This window comes from Ovis aries, chromosome 2 (assembly GCF_016772045.2).
Source record: "Ovis aries strain OAR_USU_Benz2616 breed Rambouillet chromosome 2, ARS-UI_Ramb_v3.0, whole genome shotgun sequence".
Classification (NCBI taxonomy): domain Eukaryota; kingdom Metazoa; phylum Chordata; class Mammalia; order Artiodactyla; family Bovidae; genus Ovis; species Ovis aries.
The window spans coordinates 190539344-190561928 of record NC_056055.1 but is presented as its reverse complement, the minus strand read 5'-3'; the positions used below and the strand labels follow the sequence as shown (position 1 = coordinate 190561928).

Genomic DNA, 22585 nt, shown 5'->3' with positions numbered 1-22585 from the left:
GGCTTCTTAATATTCTTAGAATCTAATTTCCATGAGTTAGAGTTCCATTGTTTTATTATTCCTGCTTGTGTGCAACTTTATGTCCCTACCTAGTCCCCTGGATTTTTTTCAGGCCAGAAACAACCACATGCCCTTCTCCAGTCATCTCAGCACATCTAGCTACTGGAATATGCATCCTGGCAGAGGCTTGGCAAGTGTCAGCTGATAGACTGATGGGTTAATTCTCACACCTCCTCCAGTCTCACTTGGGTTGATGTATGGCACACTTGCTAGGATGGTGGCAGCTGGGCTCAGTTGTGACTGTGAAAAACATGAGCTTCAGTTGCTCATCTGGTATTTGCCAACCACTGGGTCCAGTTCCATTACTCCACTCAAAACCCCTAAACTAAGTGTGGTTTAGGGAGACTGAGTGCCCAGTGTTGTCCAAGATGGTTTCATGTTTAGCACTGGTAATCCCATGTCCCTGGAAATGACTGAGTCTTTGGCCAACCATTCTGAAAACAGGCAATCTGTCTGTAATACACTAATCAAAGGAGCTGTGTTTGTAAAATACACACAGAAAACAGAGCACAAATGCTTGTACTAAAAAATGGTAGTGATAAAAATGTGGATAACAGCACATCTCTGCCTTCAAAGACTGCCGTTAGCCCCAGGGAAACAGTTATATACAGAGATAAGAAATACAAGTCTGGGAATTGTGAACAAACCCAGGGCAGGGAGAGACATCCTACAAAGTAGTGGACTGGTCTGTGGCTCTTCTCCCTGTACTGGATGATAAGCATTTCACAAATCCCAAAGCAGCTGAGCAGGCCTGGGGTGTTGGCTTAAAGGAGGAGTATAAAGTATCAGCTTTATAATCCATTGTAACATGCCCTGCGTGGGTAAACATGGGCCCAGGCTTGATCAGAATGGTTTAATTTCCCTCTGCAATGACTACACAGCTACCACTTTTTCTATGCTCTTGTGCTTACCTTTCCGATCTACCTTATACTTCGACCCATCCGCCCAGTAAATTACCTAGTTCTTCCAACTCTTGTTTTAAATTCCACTGCTATTCCCTTATTTTGTTCTTTCCCACTCAGAGGATGGGTTTTAGCGTAACCTCTGCATCAGTCTCTCCATCCTGCCCACATTTGACCTGTTACCCACAAAAGAACCAAAGAACCAACAGCAGCTCTGGCCATGAGACTTCCCTTAGATGGCTTCTCCCATCTATGTAATGAATTCTGGATTCCTTTGCAGAGAGCCCCAAAGATTCTTGGGAATCTTTCCTCTTTTCCATTCCTCTCTCCTCCACAACATAAACAAGACCATCTGAAGATAGCCTCTTCACTGTTCCCAGCATACTATCTTTGTCTCCCTGCTGTCTTCTTTGGTCCATACCATCTATAATCTAAGCTATGGTTTTTTCAGTGGTCATGTATGGATGTGAGAGTTGGACCATAAAGAAGGCTGCGGGTGGAAGACTTGATACTTGAAAATTGTGGTGCTGAAGACTCTTGAGAGTCCCTTGGAAAGCAAGGAGATCCAACCAGTCAACCCTAAAGGAAATCACTGTGACTATTCATTGGAAGTACTGATGCTGAAGCTCCAATACTTTGGCCACCTGACGTGAAGAAGTAAATCTTTGTAAAATACATTGATGCTGGAAAAATTGAGGGCAGGTGGAGAAGGTGCAACAGAAGATGAGATGGTTGGATGGGATTACTGACTCAATGGACATGAGTTTGAGCAAACTCAGGGAGATAATGAATGACAGGGAAGCCTGGAGTGCTGCAGTCCACGGGGTCACAAAGAATTGGACATGAATTAGCAACTGAACAACAACAATCCATCTTCCCTAGAGCACACTCCATCTCTTAAGATTGCATCTGGCTTTGAGACCAGGGTAGGAGTTATCTCCTCTATGAAACTCTTCTGAATCATCTAAGCTAGAAATGATATCTCCCTCATAAGAATTCTAACTGCCCTCAATCTGCATAACACATCAAAATTATTCATATTGTAATTATTAAATGTGTCTTGTCTCCATAGATATGGGTTTTATTACTTCAGGAACAATGATCCTTAGGCTATATTTCTTTAAAGTGTTCTGAGTTTCACTTAACATCTTGATTTGTACAAATAGTTTCTCAAATGGTATGCACTGAATGAGTTATCTGGGAATAATGCTAAGGAATCATTTTACCAATTTCAAACATTTAGATATTTTCTTTCAAGAAAGTTTTCACTTATGCAAAGCTTATACTCTATAGATATACATAGAGAAAACATACAGGAAATGTAGAGCACATATCCAAGTTTGGGGACAGATTAGAATAACCAGAAACTCCTGCTAAAGGATGAACACAAACCAGAAATGTTCTCGATGTTCACACTGATTTACTTATTTATCCTCCCAACAGGAAAGTCATCAATGTGCCTTTTTATCAAGGAAATGGTACAGATCATTGGTATGCTAGCCACTGGATTCATATCTTGATCCTGATCACTGAGAAAATCCTTGTGGAAATGAAATGGAAAAATACAAGGATTCAGATCAAATTTTTCCCAGAACTGGATATCCTATAATCACACCTGAGTGTAAAGGGGCTTCATGCTATTTTAATCTGTTTTAATACTCCAAAACTTAAATCCCAATAGACTAAATGAATGAGGGCTTCCCAGGTGACACTAGTGGTAAAGAACCTGCCTGGTAATGCAGGAGTTGTAAGAGATGCAGTTTCAATCCCTGGGTCAGGAAGATCCCCTGGAGTAAGGCATGACAAGCCACTCCAGTGTTCATGCTCAGAGAATCCATGGACAAAGGAGCCTGGCAGGCTACATTGCATAGGGTTGCAGAGAGTCGGACACTACTAAAGTGGCTTAGAACACACACACGGACTAAATGAATAACCAGTAACCAATGACTCTCTTTCTGCTTTGACTTCTTCTCTTTCTCCATAAGAAAACATTCAGAATTCTAACCTATGCTGGCTTCACTTGTCCTTTTCAGCTTCTGACCCTTCCTGCCAAGCTGGGGATAGAGACCTAAAAGGCTGGTGCAGAGTTCATTAGTCTTAGCTTGGATCCTCTTCACTTCATTACCTTGTCAACACTGACATTTTTAACACTGGTCCAGATTCCCCAGGCAAAGGATAAACAAATCAATACAGTGCCATTGGCAAGAAAAAGGAATATCAGCCAAAGAAAATCAATAGGCAGCATGGCTATATTATCTCAAGAAAAATAGTTGCTGTTTTCAAATACCACCATGTGGCCCATGTGTCAGACACTTTACACATCTTATGTGTTATCTTTATAACAAATTGATTAAAAAATATTTCTATTGCTCTACAGATGAGGAAACTGGAGCTCAGAGAGGTGAACGTAACAGTGATATAGCTAGTAAATGACAAGTATAGAGTTCGAGCTGCCAACTGTCTAATTCCAAACACATTTTCGACATTACTACCAGGTACCATTGTAAGAAAAATACATGGTGTCTAAGGAACCTAGAGATCCTCATCCAAGATCTATTTGTAGCTGACTGTATAATATGGAGCCCGTTAATATGTAGTATGATGACCTTTCAGTTCCTTCAGCTGTAACATCTACATATTACACTTTATTTATTTATTTTTTCTTCATGAAACATTATGGGAGTTTGGGGTTAACAGATGCAAGCTTTTATAAAGAGAATGGATAAACATGGCCCTTGCTGCTATATAGCACAAAAAAACTATATTCAATATTTTATTACAAATCATAATGGAAAAAATATGAAAAAATAATGTATATATATACATAACTGAACCACTTTTCTTTATAGCAGAAATTAACATAATATTGTAAGTCATTTATACCTCAACAAAATTTTAAAAAATAATAAAAAAAAACCATTGTGAACACTTAATATGTGCCTGTAAATATGGTAGCAAGAAGGATAAAATCATAAATAAGATTCAGGTCCTCTCTTTGGAACTCCATGATTACCTCATGCTGAGAGCGAGGAGGGGAGGAGGGGGTTGGCAACATCCTTAAAAGTCAGACTAGCCCCACAGCTTTCTATAGTTAGTCCCTACTATTCTCAAGATAAGACCTAGACTCTTAGTATGCCTTGTGAGACTCATGATGTTCTGGTTCTTCCTCACCTCTCTTGGCCCCATCATTTGTCATCTTGCACTCTGATTTTCAGCCTCCTGTGTCCAGAGATGCCACTTTCATTTCTCTTTTGCTCACCCAGGTATAACTCACCTGGGTCCCTTCTCTGTTCATTCTCAACTAAGATTTCACTTCCTCCAAGGAAGTTTCAATGTCCCTTCTCCCTCCAGCATATCACACAGGTCACTCTGGGCTTACTTGTCTGATAACTGGTCTATTTTCTCACTAGATTGTGAGTTCCTTGAGGGTGCAGACTGTCCTTTACTTTCTGTGTCAATAGTGCCTAGCTCGGTACATTTCTTGGTGCACTTAGAAAGTACTCAATATGTATTTGTTTAATGAATACAAAATCAGACTACATCCCACACTTTGAGGCTTATTTGATGCACCAAGTATCACATGGTTCCAATCCATCAGAGGCAGCTTTAATTGTGAGAATATATATTCAAATAATGTCAGATATGTTTTCCCTGGTTTAATACGCTTAAGATGACTTTATTAGAAACCAAGAATTGGCCATATGTGCACCTTTACTATTTACCAAGCATCAGAGAGTCAAGGTTACATAATGTCTTTTCATTCATTCATTCATTCATTCCATCCAAGCAAAAAGGAAGAGAGAAATTCAAGCTTTTTATGCAAAGAGTGAGTAGCCATCTTCTTTTTTTTCCCTGAGAGTTCCTCTTTTAGGTCTGGAAGACATTAGGTTCCAAGGTCATTCCTGAGAGAAAAGTATTTGGGTCAGATGGGATGACTTCTTATGTACTTATTACTGTTACTGCAAACATTTATTGAGTTTCCATTATGCCAGGCATCATATTAGCCACATTACCACTGAGTCTTACAAATAGTAACAGACATTATTATAATAAATACCTACATTCCAATTGAGAAAAGTAAAGCTCAGAGAATTAAGTTATTTGTCCAGGTCAATTAGTCAGTATTAGACTTTGATTGGAATCGAGGGTGAATTCCAAAACCTGACCTATAATAAATATGCTATTCCCACTCCACAATTAAAGCCTGGCGCTAGAGTCTACTTTTAAGCCCATCATGGCTAAGACTAGGGACACAAGGCTTTAATTTAGGAGCCCTCAACAGAAAACAGAATGTGTTTTGTTTTGTTTTGTTTTGTTTTGTTAATCTGGACTGTCTCATGTTATTACTTAAAAACCAAAATAGGGCAGGACTGATTGGGAGTGCCAGATCCAGATCCCAATGTTTGACTTTACATGCCAAGTCCACCCCTGGCTACTTTTGTGACACTAAACAAGTTACTTAACCTCTGTGACACATTTTCCTCATCTATAATGCATGAATAATAATAGTACTTATTTTCTTGGGTTGTGGAGGAGAAAAAATTAGTTAACATAAGAGCTTAGCAATCTAAGTGTCCATGGTTACATGAATGGATAAAGAAGGTGCAGTACATATATTTACAATGAAATATTTATTGCTGTTGTCATTTAGTCTCTAAGTCCCCATGAACAGAGGAGCCTGGTAGGCTATAGTCCATGGGGTCACTAAGAGTCGGACACAACTGAGTGAATTCAATTTCACGTTTCACTTTCGTGCATTGTAGAAGGAAATGGCAACCCACTCAAGTGTTCTTGCCTGGAGAATCCCAGGGACGGAGGAGCCTACTAGGCTGCCATCTATAGAGTCTCACAGAGTTGGACACGACTGATGTGACTTAGCAGCAGTAGCAGCAGCAGTCTCTAAGTCAGGTCTGACCCTTTGCATGGGTCCATGCACTGTAGCCCACTAGGATCCTCTGTCCATGGGATTCTCCAGGCAAGAATACTGAAGTGGGTTGCCATTTCCTTCTCCAGGGGATCTTCCAGACCCAGGAATCAAACCCACATCTCCTGCATTGGCAGTCAGATTCCTTATCACTGAACCACCAGGGAAGCCTACAATAGAATATTACTCAGCCATAAAAAAGAATGAAATAGTCCATGGGACTATCTAGGCAAGAATACTGGAGTGAGTTGACATTCTCTTCTCCAGGGAAGCTTCCCAACCTAGGGATTGAACTTGGGTCTCGTGCATTTTAGACATTGCAGACAGATTCTTTACCTGATGAGCAATCAGGGAAGCCCAAACTTCAATTAAAAATAAGGAAAAAAAATAAGACATAAGAGTTTAGATCTAGCACATAGCAGAGCATTATTAAATAAAAATAAGCAATGTTATTATTATTATTACTTTTTATATGCTAGTCATGTCACTGGCTTCTGGTAAACCAAACAAAATATCCTTTGTTAACACAGTCAAGAGAAGACATATAAAGTTTGTTCAAAGACATATAAAGTTTGGTTTTTGCTTTTATAAAAAAATGCACTTGACTTTTACAAAGAAGCACAAGCATGCAGTAGGTCTGAGTTCTGATCATGTACTAGTTCCTTTAAAACGTAAAATAAAATTACATTTTTCAATCATGAGGTAACACACATTCCTGTTCCATGAGGTGAAACTAAATCATCTATTGCATATCCCATATTTTCTTCATATCCCATGAAGAGAAATGGAGTTCATTATTTTTAAAAGAAACAGAAACAAATCCCTTGTAGCTCAACGGTGATTCAGTGTTGGTTATCTTTAAGTTAGAAAGGATAAGATGGGTATTTAGGAAGTTGGAATGATTGTTGAAATATGATATTTCTAGATCTTTTAAAACACTTCACTCACAGAAAGTTCAGATTAGATTAACCTGACATTTTTACATTCTTGGGGAAAATATCATTAACCAAATTTTCGACATAATATGAGACGATTACACACAGTACCAGATTTTGAATCAGGAAGGCCTGTGCTTTGGAGGGGCTGTGGTTTCGAGATATTTTACTTGCTAAAGAACTAGGAATGGCCAAAAGCGAAGTGAAACATTATTTAATAAATGTATGCTTTCAAATGCAGAGTTCCAAAGAATAGCAATAAGAGATAAGAAAGCCTTCCTCAGCGATCAATGCAAAGAAATTGAGGAAAACAACATAATGGGGAAGACTAGAGATCTCTTCATGAAAATTAGAGATACCAAGGGAACATTTCATGCAAAGATGGGCTCAAAAAAGGACAGAAATGGTATGGTCCTAACAGAAGCAGAAGATATTAAGAAGAGGTGGCAAGAATACACAGAAGAACTGTACAAAAAAGATCTTCATGACCAAGATAATCAGGATGGTGAGATTACTCACCTAGAGCCAGACATCGTGGAATGTGAAGTCAAGTGGGCCTTAGAAAGCATCACTATGAACAAAGCTAGTAGAAGCGGTAGAATTCCAGTGAAGCTATTTCAAATCCTGAAAAATGATGCTGTGAAAGTGCTGCACTCAATATGCCAGCAAATTTGGAAAACTCAACAGTGGCCACAGGACTGGAAAAGGTCAGTTTTCATTCCAATCCCAAAGAAAGGAAATGCCAAAGAATGCTCAACTTCCACACAATTGCACTCATGTCACACACTAGTAAAGTAATGCTCAAAATTCTTCAAGCCAGGCTTCAGCAATATGTGAACCGTCAAATTCCAGATATTCAAGATGGTTTTAGAAAAGGCAGAGGAACCAGAGATCAAATTGCCAATATTTGCTGGATCATGGAAAAAGCAAGAAAGTTCCAGAAAAACATCTATTTCTGCTTTATTGACTATGCCAAAGCCTTTGACTGTGCGGATCACAATAAACTGTAGAGAATTCTGAAAGAGATGGCAATACCAGACCACCTGACCTGCCTCTTGAGAAACCTATATGCAGGGCAGGGAAGCAACAGATAGAACTGGACATGGAACAGCAGACTAGTTCCAAATAGGAAAAGGAGTGCGTCAAGGCTGTATATTGTCACCCTGCTTATTTAACTTATATGCAGACTACATCATGAGAAACGCTGGGCTGAGAGAAACACAAGCTGGAATCAAGATTACCAAGAAAAATATCAATAACCTCAGATATGCAGATGACACCACCCTTAAGGCAGAAAATGAAGAGTAACTTCAAAGCTTCTTGATGAAAGAGAAAGAGGAGAGTGAAAAACTTGGCTTAAAGCTCAACATTCAGAAAACGAAGATCATGGCATCTGGTCCCATCACTTCATGGGAAATGATGAGGAAACAGTGGAAACAGTGTCAGACTTAATTTTTTTGGGCTCCAAAATCACTGCAGATCGTGACTGCAGCCGTGAAATTAAAAGACGCTTACTCCTTGGAAGAAAAGTTATGACCAACCTAGATAGCATGTTGAAAAGCAGGGACATTATTTTGCAACAAAGGTCCGTCTAGTCAAGGTTATGGTTTTTCCCATGGTCATGTATGGATGTGAGAGTTGGACTGTGAAGAAAGCTGAGAGCCAAAGAATTGATGCTTTTGAAGTGTGGTGTTGGAGAAGACTCTTGAGAGTCCCTTGGACTGCAAGGAGATCCAACCAGTCCATTCTAAAGGAGATCAGCCCTCAGTGTTCTTTAGAAGGAATGATGCTAAAACTGAAACTCCAGTACTTAGGCCACCTCATGCAAAGAGTTGACTCATTGGAAAAGACTCTGATGCTGTTAGGGATTGGGGGCAGGAGGAAAAGGGGACAACAGAAAATGAGATGGCTGGATGGCATCACTGACTCGATGGGCATGACTTTGAGTGAACTCTGGGAGTTGGTGATGGACAGGGAGGCCTAGCATGCTGAGATTCATGGGGTCTCAAAGAGTCAGACACAACTGAGCAACTGAAGTGAACTGAACTGATGCTTTCGAAATGAAATAATTTTTTCCAGGAGTCTCTTTGGAAGCTACAAACTTGTTCCAAAGAAAATAACAAGCATTTCTTTAAAGAGGGACTCTCAACTACTTTTTTCTTCCATTTTTAATATAAATTTATTTATTTTAATTGGAGGTTAATTACTTTACAATATTGTATTGGCTTTGCCACACTTCAACATGAATCCACCACAGGTATACACGTGTTCTCCATCCTGAACCCCCTTCCCTCCTCCCTCCCCATACCATCCCTCTGGGTCGTCCCATTGCACCAGCCCCAAGCATCCAGTGTCATGCATCAAACCTGGACTGGTGATGCATTTCATATATGATATTATACATGTTTCAATGTCATTCTCCCAAATCATCCCACCCTCTCCCTCTCTCTCTCCCACAGCGTCCAAAAGACTGTTCTATACATCTGTGTCTCTTTTGCTGTCTCGCACACAGGGTTATCGTTACCATCTTTCTAAATTCCATATATATGTGTTAGTATACTGTATTGGTGTTTTTCTTTCTGGCTTACTTTACTCTGTATAATTGGCTCCAGTTTCATTCACCTCATTAGAACTGATTCAAATGTATTCTTTTTAATGGCTGAGTAATACTCCATTGTGTATACGTACCACAGCTTTCTTATCCATTCGTCTGCTGATGGACATCTAGGTAGCTTCCATGTCCTGGCTATTATAAACAGTGCTGCGATGAACATTGGGGTACATGTGTCTCCTTCAATTCTGGTTTCCTTGGTGTGTATGCCCAGCAGTGGGATTGCTGGGTCATAAGGTAGTACTATTTCCAGTTTTTTAAGGAATCTCCACACTGTTCTCCATAGTGGCTATACGAGTTTGCATTCCCACCAACAGTGTAAGTGTAAGGTTGCCTTTTCTCCACACTTTCTCCAGCATGTATTGCTTGTAGACTTTTGGGCAGCCATTCTGATTGGTGTGAAATGGTATCTCATTGAGGTTTTGACTTGCATGTCTCTGATAATGAGTGATGTTGAGCATCTTTTCATGTGTTTGTTAGCCATCTGTATGTCTTCTCTGGAGAAATGTGTACTTAGTTCTTTGGCCCATTTTTTGATTGGGTCGTTTATTTTTCTGGAATTGAGCTGCAGGAGTTGCTTGCATATTTTTGGGATGTTTGTCAGTTGCTTCATTTGCTATTATTTTCTCCCATTCTGAAGGTTGTCTTTTCATGTTGCTTATAGTTTCCTTTGTTGTGCAGAAGCTTTTAAGTTTAATTAGGCCCCATTTGTTTATTTTTGCTTTTTTATAATTTTTATTTTTACTTTATTTTACTTTTACAATACTGTATTGGTTTTGCCATACGTTGACATGTTTCCTATATTCTTGGAGGTGAGTGATAGAGGATCCTGCTGTGATTTATGTCAGAGGGTGTTTTGTTTATGTTCTCCTCTAGGAGTTTTATAGTTTCTTGTCTTACATTTAGATCTTTAATCTATTTTGAGTTTATTTTTGTGTATGGTGTTAGAAAGTGTTCTAGTTTCATGATTTTACAAGTGCTTGACCAGTTTTCCCAGCACCACTTGTTAAAGAGATTGTCTTTTCTCCATTGTATATTCTTGCCTCCTTTGTCAAAGATAAGGTGTCATAGGTGCGCAGATTTTTCTCTGGGCTTTGTATTTTGTTCCATTGATCTATATTTTGGTCTTTATGCCAGTACCATACTGTCTTGATGACTGTGGCTTTGTAGTAGAGCCTGAAGTCAGGCAGGTTGATTCCTCCAGTTCCATTCTTCTTTCTCAAGATTTCTTTGGCTATTTGAAGTTTTTTGTATTTCCATACAAATTGTGAAATTATTTGTTCTAGCTCTGTGAAAAACACCGTTGGTAGCTTGATAGGGATTGCATTGAATCTATAGATTGCTTTGGGTAGTATACTCATTTTCACTATATTGATTCTTCTGATCCATGGACGTGGTATATTTCTCCATCTATTAGTGTCCTCTTTGATTTCTTTCACCAGTGTTTTATAGTTTTCTATATAGAGGTCTTTAGTTTCTTTAGGTAGATATATTCCTAAGTATTTTATTCTTTTCATTTCAATGGTGAATGGAATTGTTTCCTTAAATTCTCTATTTTCTCATTATTAGTGTATAGGAATGCAAGGGATTTCTGTGTGTTGATTTCATATCCTGCAACTTTACTATATTCACTGATTAGTTCTAGTAATTTTCTGGTGGAGTCTTTAGGGTTTTCTATATAGAGGATCATGTCATCTGCAAACAGTGAGAGTTTTACTTCTTCTTTTCCACTTTGGATTCCTTTTATTTCTTTTTGTGCTCTGATTGCTGTGGCCCAAACTTGCAAAACTATGTTGAATAGTAGTGGTGAAAGTGGGCACCCCTGTCTTGTTCCTGACTTTAGGGTAAATGCTTTCAATTTTTCACCATCGAGGATAATGTTTGCTGTGGGTTTGTCATATATAGCTTTTATTATGTTGAGGCATGTTCCTTCTATTCCTGCTTTCTGGAGATTGTTTTTTATCATAAATGGATGTTGAATTTTGTCAAAAGCTTTCTCTGCATCTATTAAGATAATCACATGGCTTTTATTTTTCAACTTGTTAATGTGGTGAATTACATGGATTGATTTGTGGATATAGAAGAATCCTTGCATCCCTGGGATAAAGCCCACTTGGTCATGGTGTATGATCTTTTTAATGTGTTGTTGGATTCTGGTTGCTAGAATTTTGTTAAGGATTTTTGCATTTATTTTCATCAGTTATATTGGCCTGTAGTTTTCTTTTTTGTGGCATCTTTGTCAGATTTTGTTATTAGGGTGATGGTGGCCTCATAGAGTGAGTTTGGAAGTTTATCTCCCTCTGCAATTTTCTGGAAGAATTTGAGTAGGATAGGTGTTCTCTTTTTGTTGCAACACATTTGGACTGCTGTTTGATGTATACAAACACATTGCAGTCCCCAAATTTTTCACAATTCCAAGTCTATCTCTACTAGTGAAAAGAGGTAGCACAATGTGAATGAAGAAACCAATGCTGCTAATGGATTATTGTTGATTCGTCCTCTCTAGCAAGAATATTTTGGTTTCCTTTTGAGAAATAAGCATCTCCTTATTCTTAATATGTGTGGTTGATATTGACCTGAACCCTTCACCCCATGCAGAGCCATTGTCGGGTGCATAATCCAATCACAACCACTCAATGTTCCCCAATCCCTTGGACACTGTCATCATCTGCAACTATCACTTGACACAGATTGCTCCTTTGAGATTCAATCCAGGATTTTTTCTGGAAATTTTAGAAGTGAGAGGCTTTCCACCAGGGCTGTTGAAATAGTAGTGATGAAGCATGGAACTGCTGATTCCACTTTTGTTACCTTTGAAATTCTGCCTGAGAATAAAGTCCCATAGAGAGGTAAAGAGGGTCCGAGGTGGAAAGAGAACAAACAGACAGACAAAGGCTTCATCACTGTCACATTTGAATTCCTAAACCCAGCTGTGCCTGAAGCAAAACTTACACTCTGAAGCTTCCATTTTAACCAACTATCTTATGGTCACTGTTTAAACTGGTTAACACTGATATACCATTAAAATAGTCTTAACTCACACTCCCATCTTCAAGGCTCATCATGGTTCAGAATTGCTCTTTTAGAACGCATTTGAGTCCATTTTGTGGAGGAATTTATCTTTATAACAACTTTTCTAGACTCATTAAAATAAAACTAGAAACAAAGCAAAACATAGTTATCCTCTATTTTGCCATGATCTTCAAAAATCAAAAGCTTCTAACATGTATGGAGCATGTGCTAAATATCAAATACTTCAAATACTTTGTATATAGTGTCTTATGGAAAGCTTACTCAAATCTATGAATTAAATGCTGCTGCTGCTGCTAAGTTGCTTCAGTCATATCCAACTCTGTGTGACCCCAGAGATGGCAGCCCACCAGGCTTCCTCGTCCCTGGGATTCTCCAGGCAAGAACACTGGAGTGGGTTGCCATTTCCTTCTCCAATGCATGAAAGTGCAAAGTGAAAGTGAAGTTGCTCAGTCGTGTTCAACTCCTAGCGACCCGATGGACTGCAGCCTACCAGGCTCCTCCATCCATGGGATTTTCCAGGCAAGAGTACCAGAGTGTGGTGCCATTGCTTTCTCCGGAATTAAATGCTACCATCCTCATTTTACTGACAAGGGACTGTAGCCAGATTTGACAGTTCACAATGGGCATACAACAGTAAGAAACCCAAACATGAGTTAGTCTCTAAAAAGCTGTGCATCTTTCACTCTGTAATTTTGCTTTTAAATTTAATATCATTTGCACCAGTTTTTAATCAGATGGAGGGCCCAACTATTTAGAAAATTTAAAAAAAAGAGTACAGTCTTACAAAACAAATACTTTGAAATATCCACCTTTCATTTATATGTATAAATTTTGCTGCATTGTCTAAAAATGGCAGCCATACCTCTTCACCTACAAAATGCTTGAAAAATGATTTAACATGAAGATAATCAGGAATTCAGACAACAATGTTCTGATATTGCAAAAGACACAGTAGGTGTAATGTTCAAAACTAAGGGATTTAGGAGAGTCAAATAATCCTGTTCTCTAGACACAATCAGAATTCACTTCATATGGACAAGCTCAAAGCACAGGCAAGTGCTCATAGCTAGCCCTGCAATCCTAGATTAGCTGGATCTTTTTGCAGATTGAGAAGAAATTCTTCCAATTTATACATGGCTTGTTAGGGCCAAGTGAATTTTGAAGCTACCTGGGCAAACAGCCATCAGAGCAGAAGAATAATGTCTCTGCCAGCTGTGAGGTTTAGCCTACCAAACTGGCAAGTAGGCAAAAGAAATTGATAGATGAATAATATTATAAGTATGCCCTGAGTGCAAATAGCATTTGAATGTCTATGTGGGATCTGGCAGCTACAGTTTAAAAGCAGTATACAATTCCTTTCCATCTAAGATTGAAGATGTTTCTATATTTTAAAAAGTAATAGCTTCCTAAATCTGCAGTATAGTAAGAGTCTCTGCTCAGGAAGAAAATAATAATAATGATAATAAATTCCTTAATTTTTAGCTTCAATGCTATATATATATATAAACTTTGCTATATATATATATTATATATATATTTCTCTTAAAAGTATATATATATACTTTGCCATTAAATTTAATTATATACTCTGGAACAGTAAATTAAGAGACACTAGAACTAAAAAACATAAAACAAAAATAAAAAGCAAACAAAAAATGCACAGTTCCTTTTAGAAGTTTCAAACTTTCTAAATTTCTAAATCTGACTGAATGTTCATGTTCCTACATCAGTGCTAAATTGTATAGACATAGAAACATACAGGTAATTCACTCTATTTGAATCTAAGGAATGCGTTCTATATTTCTGAAGAATTTAGTAATTTTTCAAAAAGATGATCTTGTTAAAAAGGGTAGCTTCCCTAAATAAACACATTTGTTTCTTTTTAATGCTATTTTCCCTTCAATCTATTCATATAATAGACTAGAAGCAAGAAGTTTTTTTTCTTAAAAGTCAAAGAATGTCAGTAAACAAAGGAACAAACCTAAAAATAGCCCATGATTTACCATAGGTAAACACACACAATGCAACTTTAACATCAATGATTATGTCTTCTCTTCTCATGAACTAGTCTCTATACCATAGGAATTTTCAGGAAAGACATACCTACTCATCTTGTTATCTTTATAGCATATATCATGTAGAACCATCATTGGTGCTAAATAAATACCTTCTAGAATGATGAATTTGCCTTTTCTCTTAAAGAAAGAAAATGAATATATGTGTTGCTTTACAATGGAATGCTATTACTGAGGAAAACTGGAACAGATTTGCTATACTTACTTGCCTTTTGTATATACTATGAAAAAAATGCCTGCAAATACTTGTTTTAGAGTTGAAAATGTCCAACACAATACTAGACGTTTCTAAAGTTGTGGAGTGGGGTTGCATTTCTTATAAATACTACATATCCATTTCTGCACCATCCCTACCTATAGCAGCTATTCCTACTCCAAGTTCTTTCTGATGCATGAGGCTTTCTTCCAAAAGGTCTACAGGATAGATGTCCCTCCTTAATAATGAATCTAATGTTCCTATTATCTTCTCTCACCTCTAGATACAGACCTTTCAAAGACCAGAAGTATGGAGGCTAATTATGGATCCCAATGCTCTGCTCTGCTCATAGCCATTTGGATGGGAAGAAAGGTAGGCAGGCAGGGGTTTTCCACACTTGGTCCAATGAAGACATTTTATTGGATACTCTTCCTCAACAATAACCTAATCTTTTCTAAAGCAAAATGACAAGCTGGCCCACAATAATTTAGTGTGTTCTCAGTTGCTCAGTCATAGTCAACTCTTTGCCACCACAGGGACTGTAGCCCACCAGGCTCCTTTGTTCATGGGATTTCTCAAGCAAGAATAATGGAGTGGGTTGCTGCTTCCTACTGCAGGGGATCTTCCCAACAGAGGGACTGAACCCACATCTTCTTCATCTTCTGCACTGGCAGACAGATTCTTACCCACTGAGCCACCCAGCAAGATAATTTAGTACAAGGTACAGTAATTTAGTAACTCACTTTAAATTTTCATCCTTTCAGTCTTACATATTAGGGGTTTAGTTAAAAAGACAAAAATGCCACAGGAATGTCATACACAGTGTCAAGATTAATGGAAAGAAATTATAATTAAGAGGATGTTGTTAGAGGGGCCATTGCAAAGCAGGTAACACGAAAACAGCCCAAGCTTGGTGACCCTACAGCCCTAGGAATCTCTCCTCTCAAAATTCTTCTGAAATGTGGATTCAGCGGCTCAAGATAAATTTAGGTATGAGGGGACATGTAATATACCAGATAATCAAAACAGTAATTCTGCTTCATTAAAACCAAACAACACATTTTTAATATCTTGTTAAGCTTCGGGAAAAAAAAGAGGGATCCTAAGCTTGGGGAAGGTTTTAGGGGAAAGAAACACAAAACCAAGACAGTAAGTCATCAGCCAACATTAAGTTTGCATCCAGGAGAGTACCTGAATCATCTTGAAGAACAGGAGTCCTGGCCTTGACCTGTTACTAAGTGAAGATATTCAACTTAAAATATTCACATTGAAACCAGTGAAAATGGACAGGAAAAATAAAATCACCTAACAGAAAAAAGAATAAGTCTGAAGTTTACCTAGTGCAGGTCAAAGCTAATTGAGTAGAGAGAATAAGAAAGAAGCAAAGAGATGCTGAGAATTTTTGAGAGCTAATGAATAGATACATATGAATAATACATATGAACTAGATACATAGAAACTAATCAAGAAATACAAGAAACATAAACATATCAACTAAGACAATTAAATAGAAGTCTACTATCAGACACATGGTAATAAAACTGTCAAATACCAAATTTAAAGAAATGACCTTAAAAATTGGTTTAGGGTGTTGGGTGTGGGGGTGGTCAGTGTATTTTCAAAGACAGGACAGACTGACAGCCAGAATTTTAACAGTCACATCAGAAGATGGAAGAGTGGATTTCAGTGATGTGCTGGTGAGGGTTTAACCTGGCTGCCAAGGACCCCAAGGACCCTGACTTGTAGCATTTCTGAGATACATGGAATAGAAACTCCTAGGTTGGCCAGTTTCAACCTACCATTGTGAAATCACCAGATGCAGAATTGTGTAGGGATGTGTATAACAAGTTCTTATGAGCCAGTGTGAGCTGGTTCCATCACACCCACGAATAAATCCTTAAGATATAAGGGAAAGGTGTTCTTCAATGTTGAATCACATGTCTAGCAAAATTATCTTCCAGGAATAAAGGTGAAAAATGAAAGACTTATTTTCAGATAAAGGACCACTTATACAGAAAAAAAAATCAAAAGAATTTACATCAGAGAGAAGGAAATTAAATCTGGCAGAAAGTAAAAGGTTTTGGAACAACAAATTAGTGACTACACTGGTAAGTCAAAAAAGCAGTGTCTGCATGAAATAATAATTCTTATTAGTAGGAGGGGAAATGGAATAAGAAATAAACATAAAATTCAACCTACTAGTTGGTCAGTGTTGATTGGCTAATTCAACTGTCATTTTGGAAGGTAAAACTGACATTTTCCAGACCTAATAGCAGATAGATTTCTGGACACACATTATGTTCTGGAAACTAGATACGATTTATGGATCTGGAAGGCTGTAGTGAGAGAGGAGTCGTTTTTTCTACCTTTTCAGCTTTTTCCACTGGCCAGCAAAGTCATGGTAACTTGAAGTCTTTTCTCTGCTGCCATTTTTAAGGGAGCTTTTCCACCTGTTGGATGCTGACACACAGCACTGCATCAGTGACTGCTTGGTAGTTAATGCCTTCCCGTTCATCACCTCAGAACTGCTGGGGAGTCACTCCAAAAGACTAATAGGAATGCACACTGTAAGTGCCGTCACAATTTTGTAAGCAAGCTATTTCCTGAATTAAACCCATTCCTGCTTAAAATGTCTCCAGCTATCAATGTTTTCTGCACTATGTTGTGACTGAGAGAATAGGAGAGAACATACTAGAATCACAGGAAAAGTTGAACAATTAGAAAATGGAGAGGCAGAAACAAACCCAACCATCCAAATAACCCAAAAATGCACAGGGGTTTACATTTGCCAATTTATAAAACAGAAGATGGCCAGATTGAATGAAAATACAGTATTTGTCTACTCTTCACAAGATCCTATATAAGGCTCAAAAAAAAAAAAAAGAAAAAGAAAAAGGACTGAAAGGGAAAATAAGGAAAATCATAAACCATAAGCCAGACAAATACTAACTAAAGCAAAACTGAATTAGCTATATTAATAACAGATAAACTAGATTGAAGTACAGAGACATTAAAATTTAAAAAAATATTACTTCAGTATGAAAAAACGTTCAATTCATCAAGAAGACACAAAAATTTCAATCTTCCTTACCCCTGATAAAAGTCATCATTTCATATAAAATGAAAATTGACAGAACTCTCTGTAGAAAAAAAAAAAAAGCATCCACTATTCTTTTAAGACAATCTTTTGAATTTTTGGTGAATTAGGAAAGAGAATAGGATTTATAGAATTAAATAATTGGGTTGTAAATCCTTAATTTCTTTAAGTGAAATTTATGTGAATTTAACTAAAAGAATTGAGTAAACATTATAAATTAATTAGAAATTAAGTAAAAAATAATTATTTTAGTGAATTGCTCTGTCCACTTATGTTACTCAAGATTCTATAAAGTAGATGTAAATGTCAGTTTCTGGCCCCTCCACACATGCATTCCTGTCTCGACAGGACTCTTGGTCCTACAAGTTGGATATTATCTAGATCTTGTTGCTTTTCCCTGAAGAAAGTTATTTATTATTTATTTTATCAAGGCCAGAAAGACATGGACTAGAACAGCAAACCTGTGATTTTGCCCAAGGTGAGGGACCTGATAGCCCTGAACTCAACTTCTGGGGAGAAGTTATAACTGAGTCGGAGTTGATGATCCATCTGCAAGAAAACAGAAAACAGAAGAGGCATCAGCAGAAGTCCTCACATCCAAGGCATAAAACACTCCTGTCTGAAAATAGCTGGAAAACACAGGCAGGGCAGACACCTCTCTGGGATTTTTCTCCCTGGAGAAATGAGAAATGTCTTACTAATTCTCCCACAATGCACATAAAATAACCTTTTCATTCTTTATTGGTGAAATAAAGGCTTTCACACAAGTCTTCTCCCTGGGAAATTCTGTACAGCTTTTGACAGGTATTTATCTCCCCACTGAGATTTTCTCACCAAATTCTTTGCTGCAAAGAAGCAAACAAATGAAGCCTTTTAGGAAGGACCCTGCAGGATTAACAAGAAAAGGAAAGCAGGTTTTCATTTCCATCTCTCCCTCCTCCCCATTTGGTCCTTAAAACCTTTACCTCCTCCTTTGCTCCAATTGACCTGGCCTCAATCAGGTGTGCCCTGGGGGCTTTTCCTGAGTGAATATATTTCAGTTTGACAAAAGGTTTGAGTCTGGGACGGGGAGACTAGTTCAACAGCTGCCACCAGCATGAACAGCTGATAATTCCATTTTGCAAGTGAATAAAAGCCACCAGGGGGATTCTTTGGAGCTTTGTTTCTAAGATCATCCTTTAGGGAACCTTCCTTTCCACACGCATTAATTCCAGTTCCATCTCTTTGTTCTCTCCATTTCAAGGCATGGTTCCTCATCCATCCCTAGGTTTTTCTGTCTAGTCAAAGCTTACCAATTTTTCCAGGCTCTATCACAGCTCATCTGTAGGAAGAGAAGACTAACATCCCTTCAGCTGTGTGCCTGTCCCAGGATTGCCCTTGGGGAGCAGCTGATTGGGAGCCTGGTATTCCTAGCTCCCGCTGCTGGACCCTCCTTCTGCACCCACTCCAGCCCAGACAGACCCTCCTCCAGGAACCTCTGGGTCCTGTAGTGGTTTCCGCTGTGAAAAAGTGGTTATGACTTGTGGTATGTGATTGTAGGCTTTATTCCTTTTTCATACATGGAATTATGCTTTAATAATATTTGTTGTTTATTGAACACTTGGTATGTATTAGACATCATACTAAAGTATCCTTCAAAATGCATTCTTACCTAGAATACTGTGAAATAGACATTATTATCCCTGTAGTACAAATGGTGGAAATGATGTCGCAGAGATTACAAATTTGGCCAATGCCCCACAGCATTACATAGCAGGGAATCCTTGTCACATGGCCTGACAACCACACAGTATGGCATTTATTTTTACTTGTCTATGCCTTTCTAGATGTTTGAGCAGCTGGTAGACAATCACTGTATGTTCTTATTTCTGAATTTTTACAAAATTCATTCAATAACCATTTGAGTATCTACTCTGCGCCAGACACTTTTCTAAGTGCTTCCATGCTTCCAGAGTCCACCTCCTCTAGGAAGCTCTCCTTGAAGCTTTAGTTAGATTAATTGTTCCTGTTCTCTGTTCTCATGGTACCTTTTGTCCCTGCTACCTCTAACCTTGCATTTAAGATGCTGTACTGTGATGACAGCAAGGAGATCAAACCATTCAATTCTAGAGAAAATCAACCCTGAATATGCATTGAAAGGACTGATGCTGAAGTTCCAATAATTTGGTCACCTGATGGAAAGAGCTGACTCATTAGAAAACATCCTGATGATGGGAAAGATTGAGGGCAAGAGAAGGGGATGACAGAGGAGGATTTCATTGGATGGTATCATTAACTCAATGGATACTAGTTGGAGCAAACTCCAGGAGAAGGTAAAAGACAAGGAAGCCTGGTGTGCTGCAACTTGTGGGGCTACAAAGAATTGGACAGGATTTAATGAGTGAACTACAATTGCAATGATCTGTGTGCTCTCCCCATCTCATTTTTCTCCACTAAGCTATTGGGTCTTGGAAGATGTGGACATTTTATTGATACATGTTTTCTATATGGCCTATTACAATAACTGTTTCCAGTTATTGTAACTCCAAACAAATGTTTGCTGAATGAATAAATAGACATTCTGTGTTAATTCTCTTTCTATCTTGTGGGCTATGGAGCATTCAGTGCATGATCAAGATGCCTCTGGCTTCCCTGGTTGCCTCTACATCTTAGATACAACACAGGGATTTTCGTACCCATGGTCCCCATCTGTAATCTTTTAATGCTCAGATTCAGTCCTGCCTTGAAGGAGTTTTCTCCCTGCCTTATCTCAGAACTCTCACCTATTCTCTGGAATTGCCCCTTCCAGCAGGGGGCAGGGTTCCTCCTCTCATGCTTTGTTACTCAGGTTGGAGAGGAGGCTAAAGTGAGTGGGAATTTCCTGCTGAGAAGAGAGCAGTAAGATTCTTAGAACTAAAGGCTGAGCTGAGATTTCTTTAGCTTCTGACTCTAACCTCTTCCTCAGGCCCCCAAAGATCAAGTGTTGTCAAAGATCGATGTTGTCACGTTGTGTAGAAGACCTAATTGTTCTAGTACAGAAGTCATTCCTCACCGACTGTTTCCCTTTAAGGGAACTTACCTGGTCCTTTCCACTTTAATCAGATGACAAACAAGGGTGAGAAGGAGGTAATGACACTCACTTATTTTGTTTCAGTTGAGTTCAGTTCAGTCGCTTAGTGGTGTCCGACTCCTTGTGACCCCAAGAACTGCAGCACACCAGGCTTCCTTATCCATCACAAACTCCCGGATTCCACCCAAACTCATGTCCATTGAGTTGGTGATGCCATACAACCATCTCATCCTCTGTCGCCCCCCTCTTCTCCTGCCCTCAATCTTTTCCAGCATGAGGGTCTTTTCCAATGAGTCAGTTCTTCCCATCAGGTGGACAAAGTATTGGAGCTTCAGCTTCAACATCAGTCCTTCCGATGAACACCCAGGACTGATCTCCTTTAGGATGGACTGGTTTGATCTCCTTGCAGTCCAAGGGACTCTCAAGGGTCTTCTCAAACACCACAGTTCAAAAGCATCAATTCTTCAGCGCTCAGATTTCTTTATAGTCCAACTCTCACATGACTACTGGAAAAACATAGCCTTGACTAGATGGACCTTTGTTGACAAAATAATGTCTCTGCTTTTTAATATGCTGTCTAGGTTGGTCATAACTTTTCTTCCAAGGAGTAAGCAATTTTTAAATTTCATGGCTGCAATCACCATCTGCAGTAATTTTGGAGCCCCCCAAAATAAAGTCAACCACTGTTTTCCCTGTTTTCCCATCTATTTGCCATGAAGTGATGGGACTGGATGCTATGATCTTCCTTTTCTGAATGTTGAGCTTTAAGCTAACTTTTTCATTCTCCTCTTTCACTTTAATCAAGAGGCTCTTTCGTTCTTCACTTTCTACCATAGGGGTGCTGTCATCTGCATATCTGAGGTTATTGATATTTCTCCCAGCAATCTTGATTCCAGGTTGTGCTTCCTCCAGCCCAGCGTTTCTCATGATGTACTTGTTTAAGTATTAGTAAAGGTATGGAGACAAAGGTATACTGAGTCAAAGAAGGCTTGGGATACTTTGGAAATGGATTCCAGTCCTTAAGTGGAGTGAGTGCACATGGGGGCACCCCTAGTACTGGCTCAGGTGCTAGGTTACCTATTTGAAAAGCTTAGAAAATGCACCGAGCAAAGGCAAAAGGCAGGGGGTGGGGGTTGGGGGGTATTTACCATAAACATTTATTTCTAGCACATCCACTTTATGATAGGGGCTAAGCAATCATTGAAGTCTTCAGTGAGAAATACAGTATTTTGTTATACTTCTTTATGTTCATTCTATGTTTCAGTGTTGTTTTTCTTTTTAATTACTCTGGGTGAGGTAGTGAGAGAGTGCAGTATCGCAGTCTTTTAAATCTCAGGATACCTAAAATTTGTAATCTGGCCTGGAGAAGGGCTTCCCTGGTGGCTCAGCTGGTAAAGAAGCTTTGTTGATCTTAGAACTGAGGATAGCAGTGGCCTTGTCAAGACATTAAATGAGATGAAAAGAGATGGGAAAAGGAAGGAAATTGAACAAACCTTTTCTTTTGAGTAAGCCCTGGACACTAGGCTTCATGCTTGGTCCTTTAGTTATGTTCTTGCTTTCCTACAATGGTTACCAGAACTGACTGAACTCAGCTGCATTTGTACCCCACTCCACCCCCATAACATTTAACTTTTTTTTAATAGATAAATAGACTGAGCCTCAGAAGGGTGAATAACCAATCTAAGATCTTCTAATAAAGGAGA

At 38.7% G+C, this 22585-nt stretch overlaps 1 protein-coding gene across 1 annotated transcript in view; it reads right to left on the bottom strand.

Moving 5' to 3' along the window:
• Positions 1-22585, bottom strand: part of CNTNAP5 (contactin associated protein family member 5) — a 1086429-nt gene that overhangs the window by 50980 nt on the left and 1012864 nt on the right. Inside the window, exon 21 of the mRNA XM_012140581.5 lies at positions 18295-18382. Within this exon, the coding sequence (XP_011995971.2) occupies positions 18295-18382 (88 nt within the window). The remainder of the gene's footprint in view (positions 1-18294; positions 18383-22585) is intronic.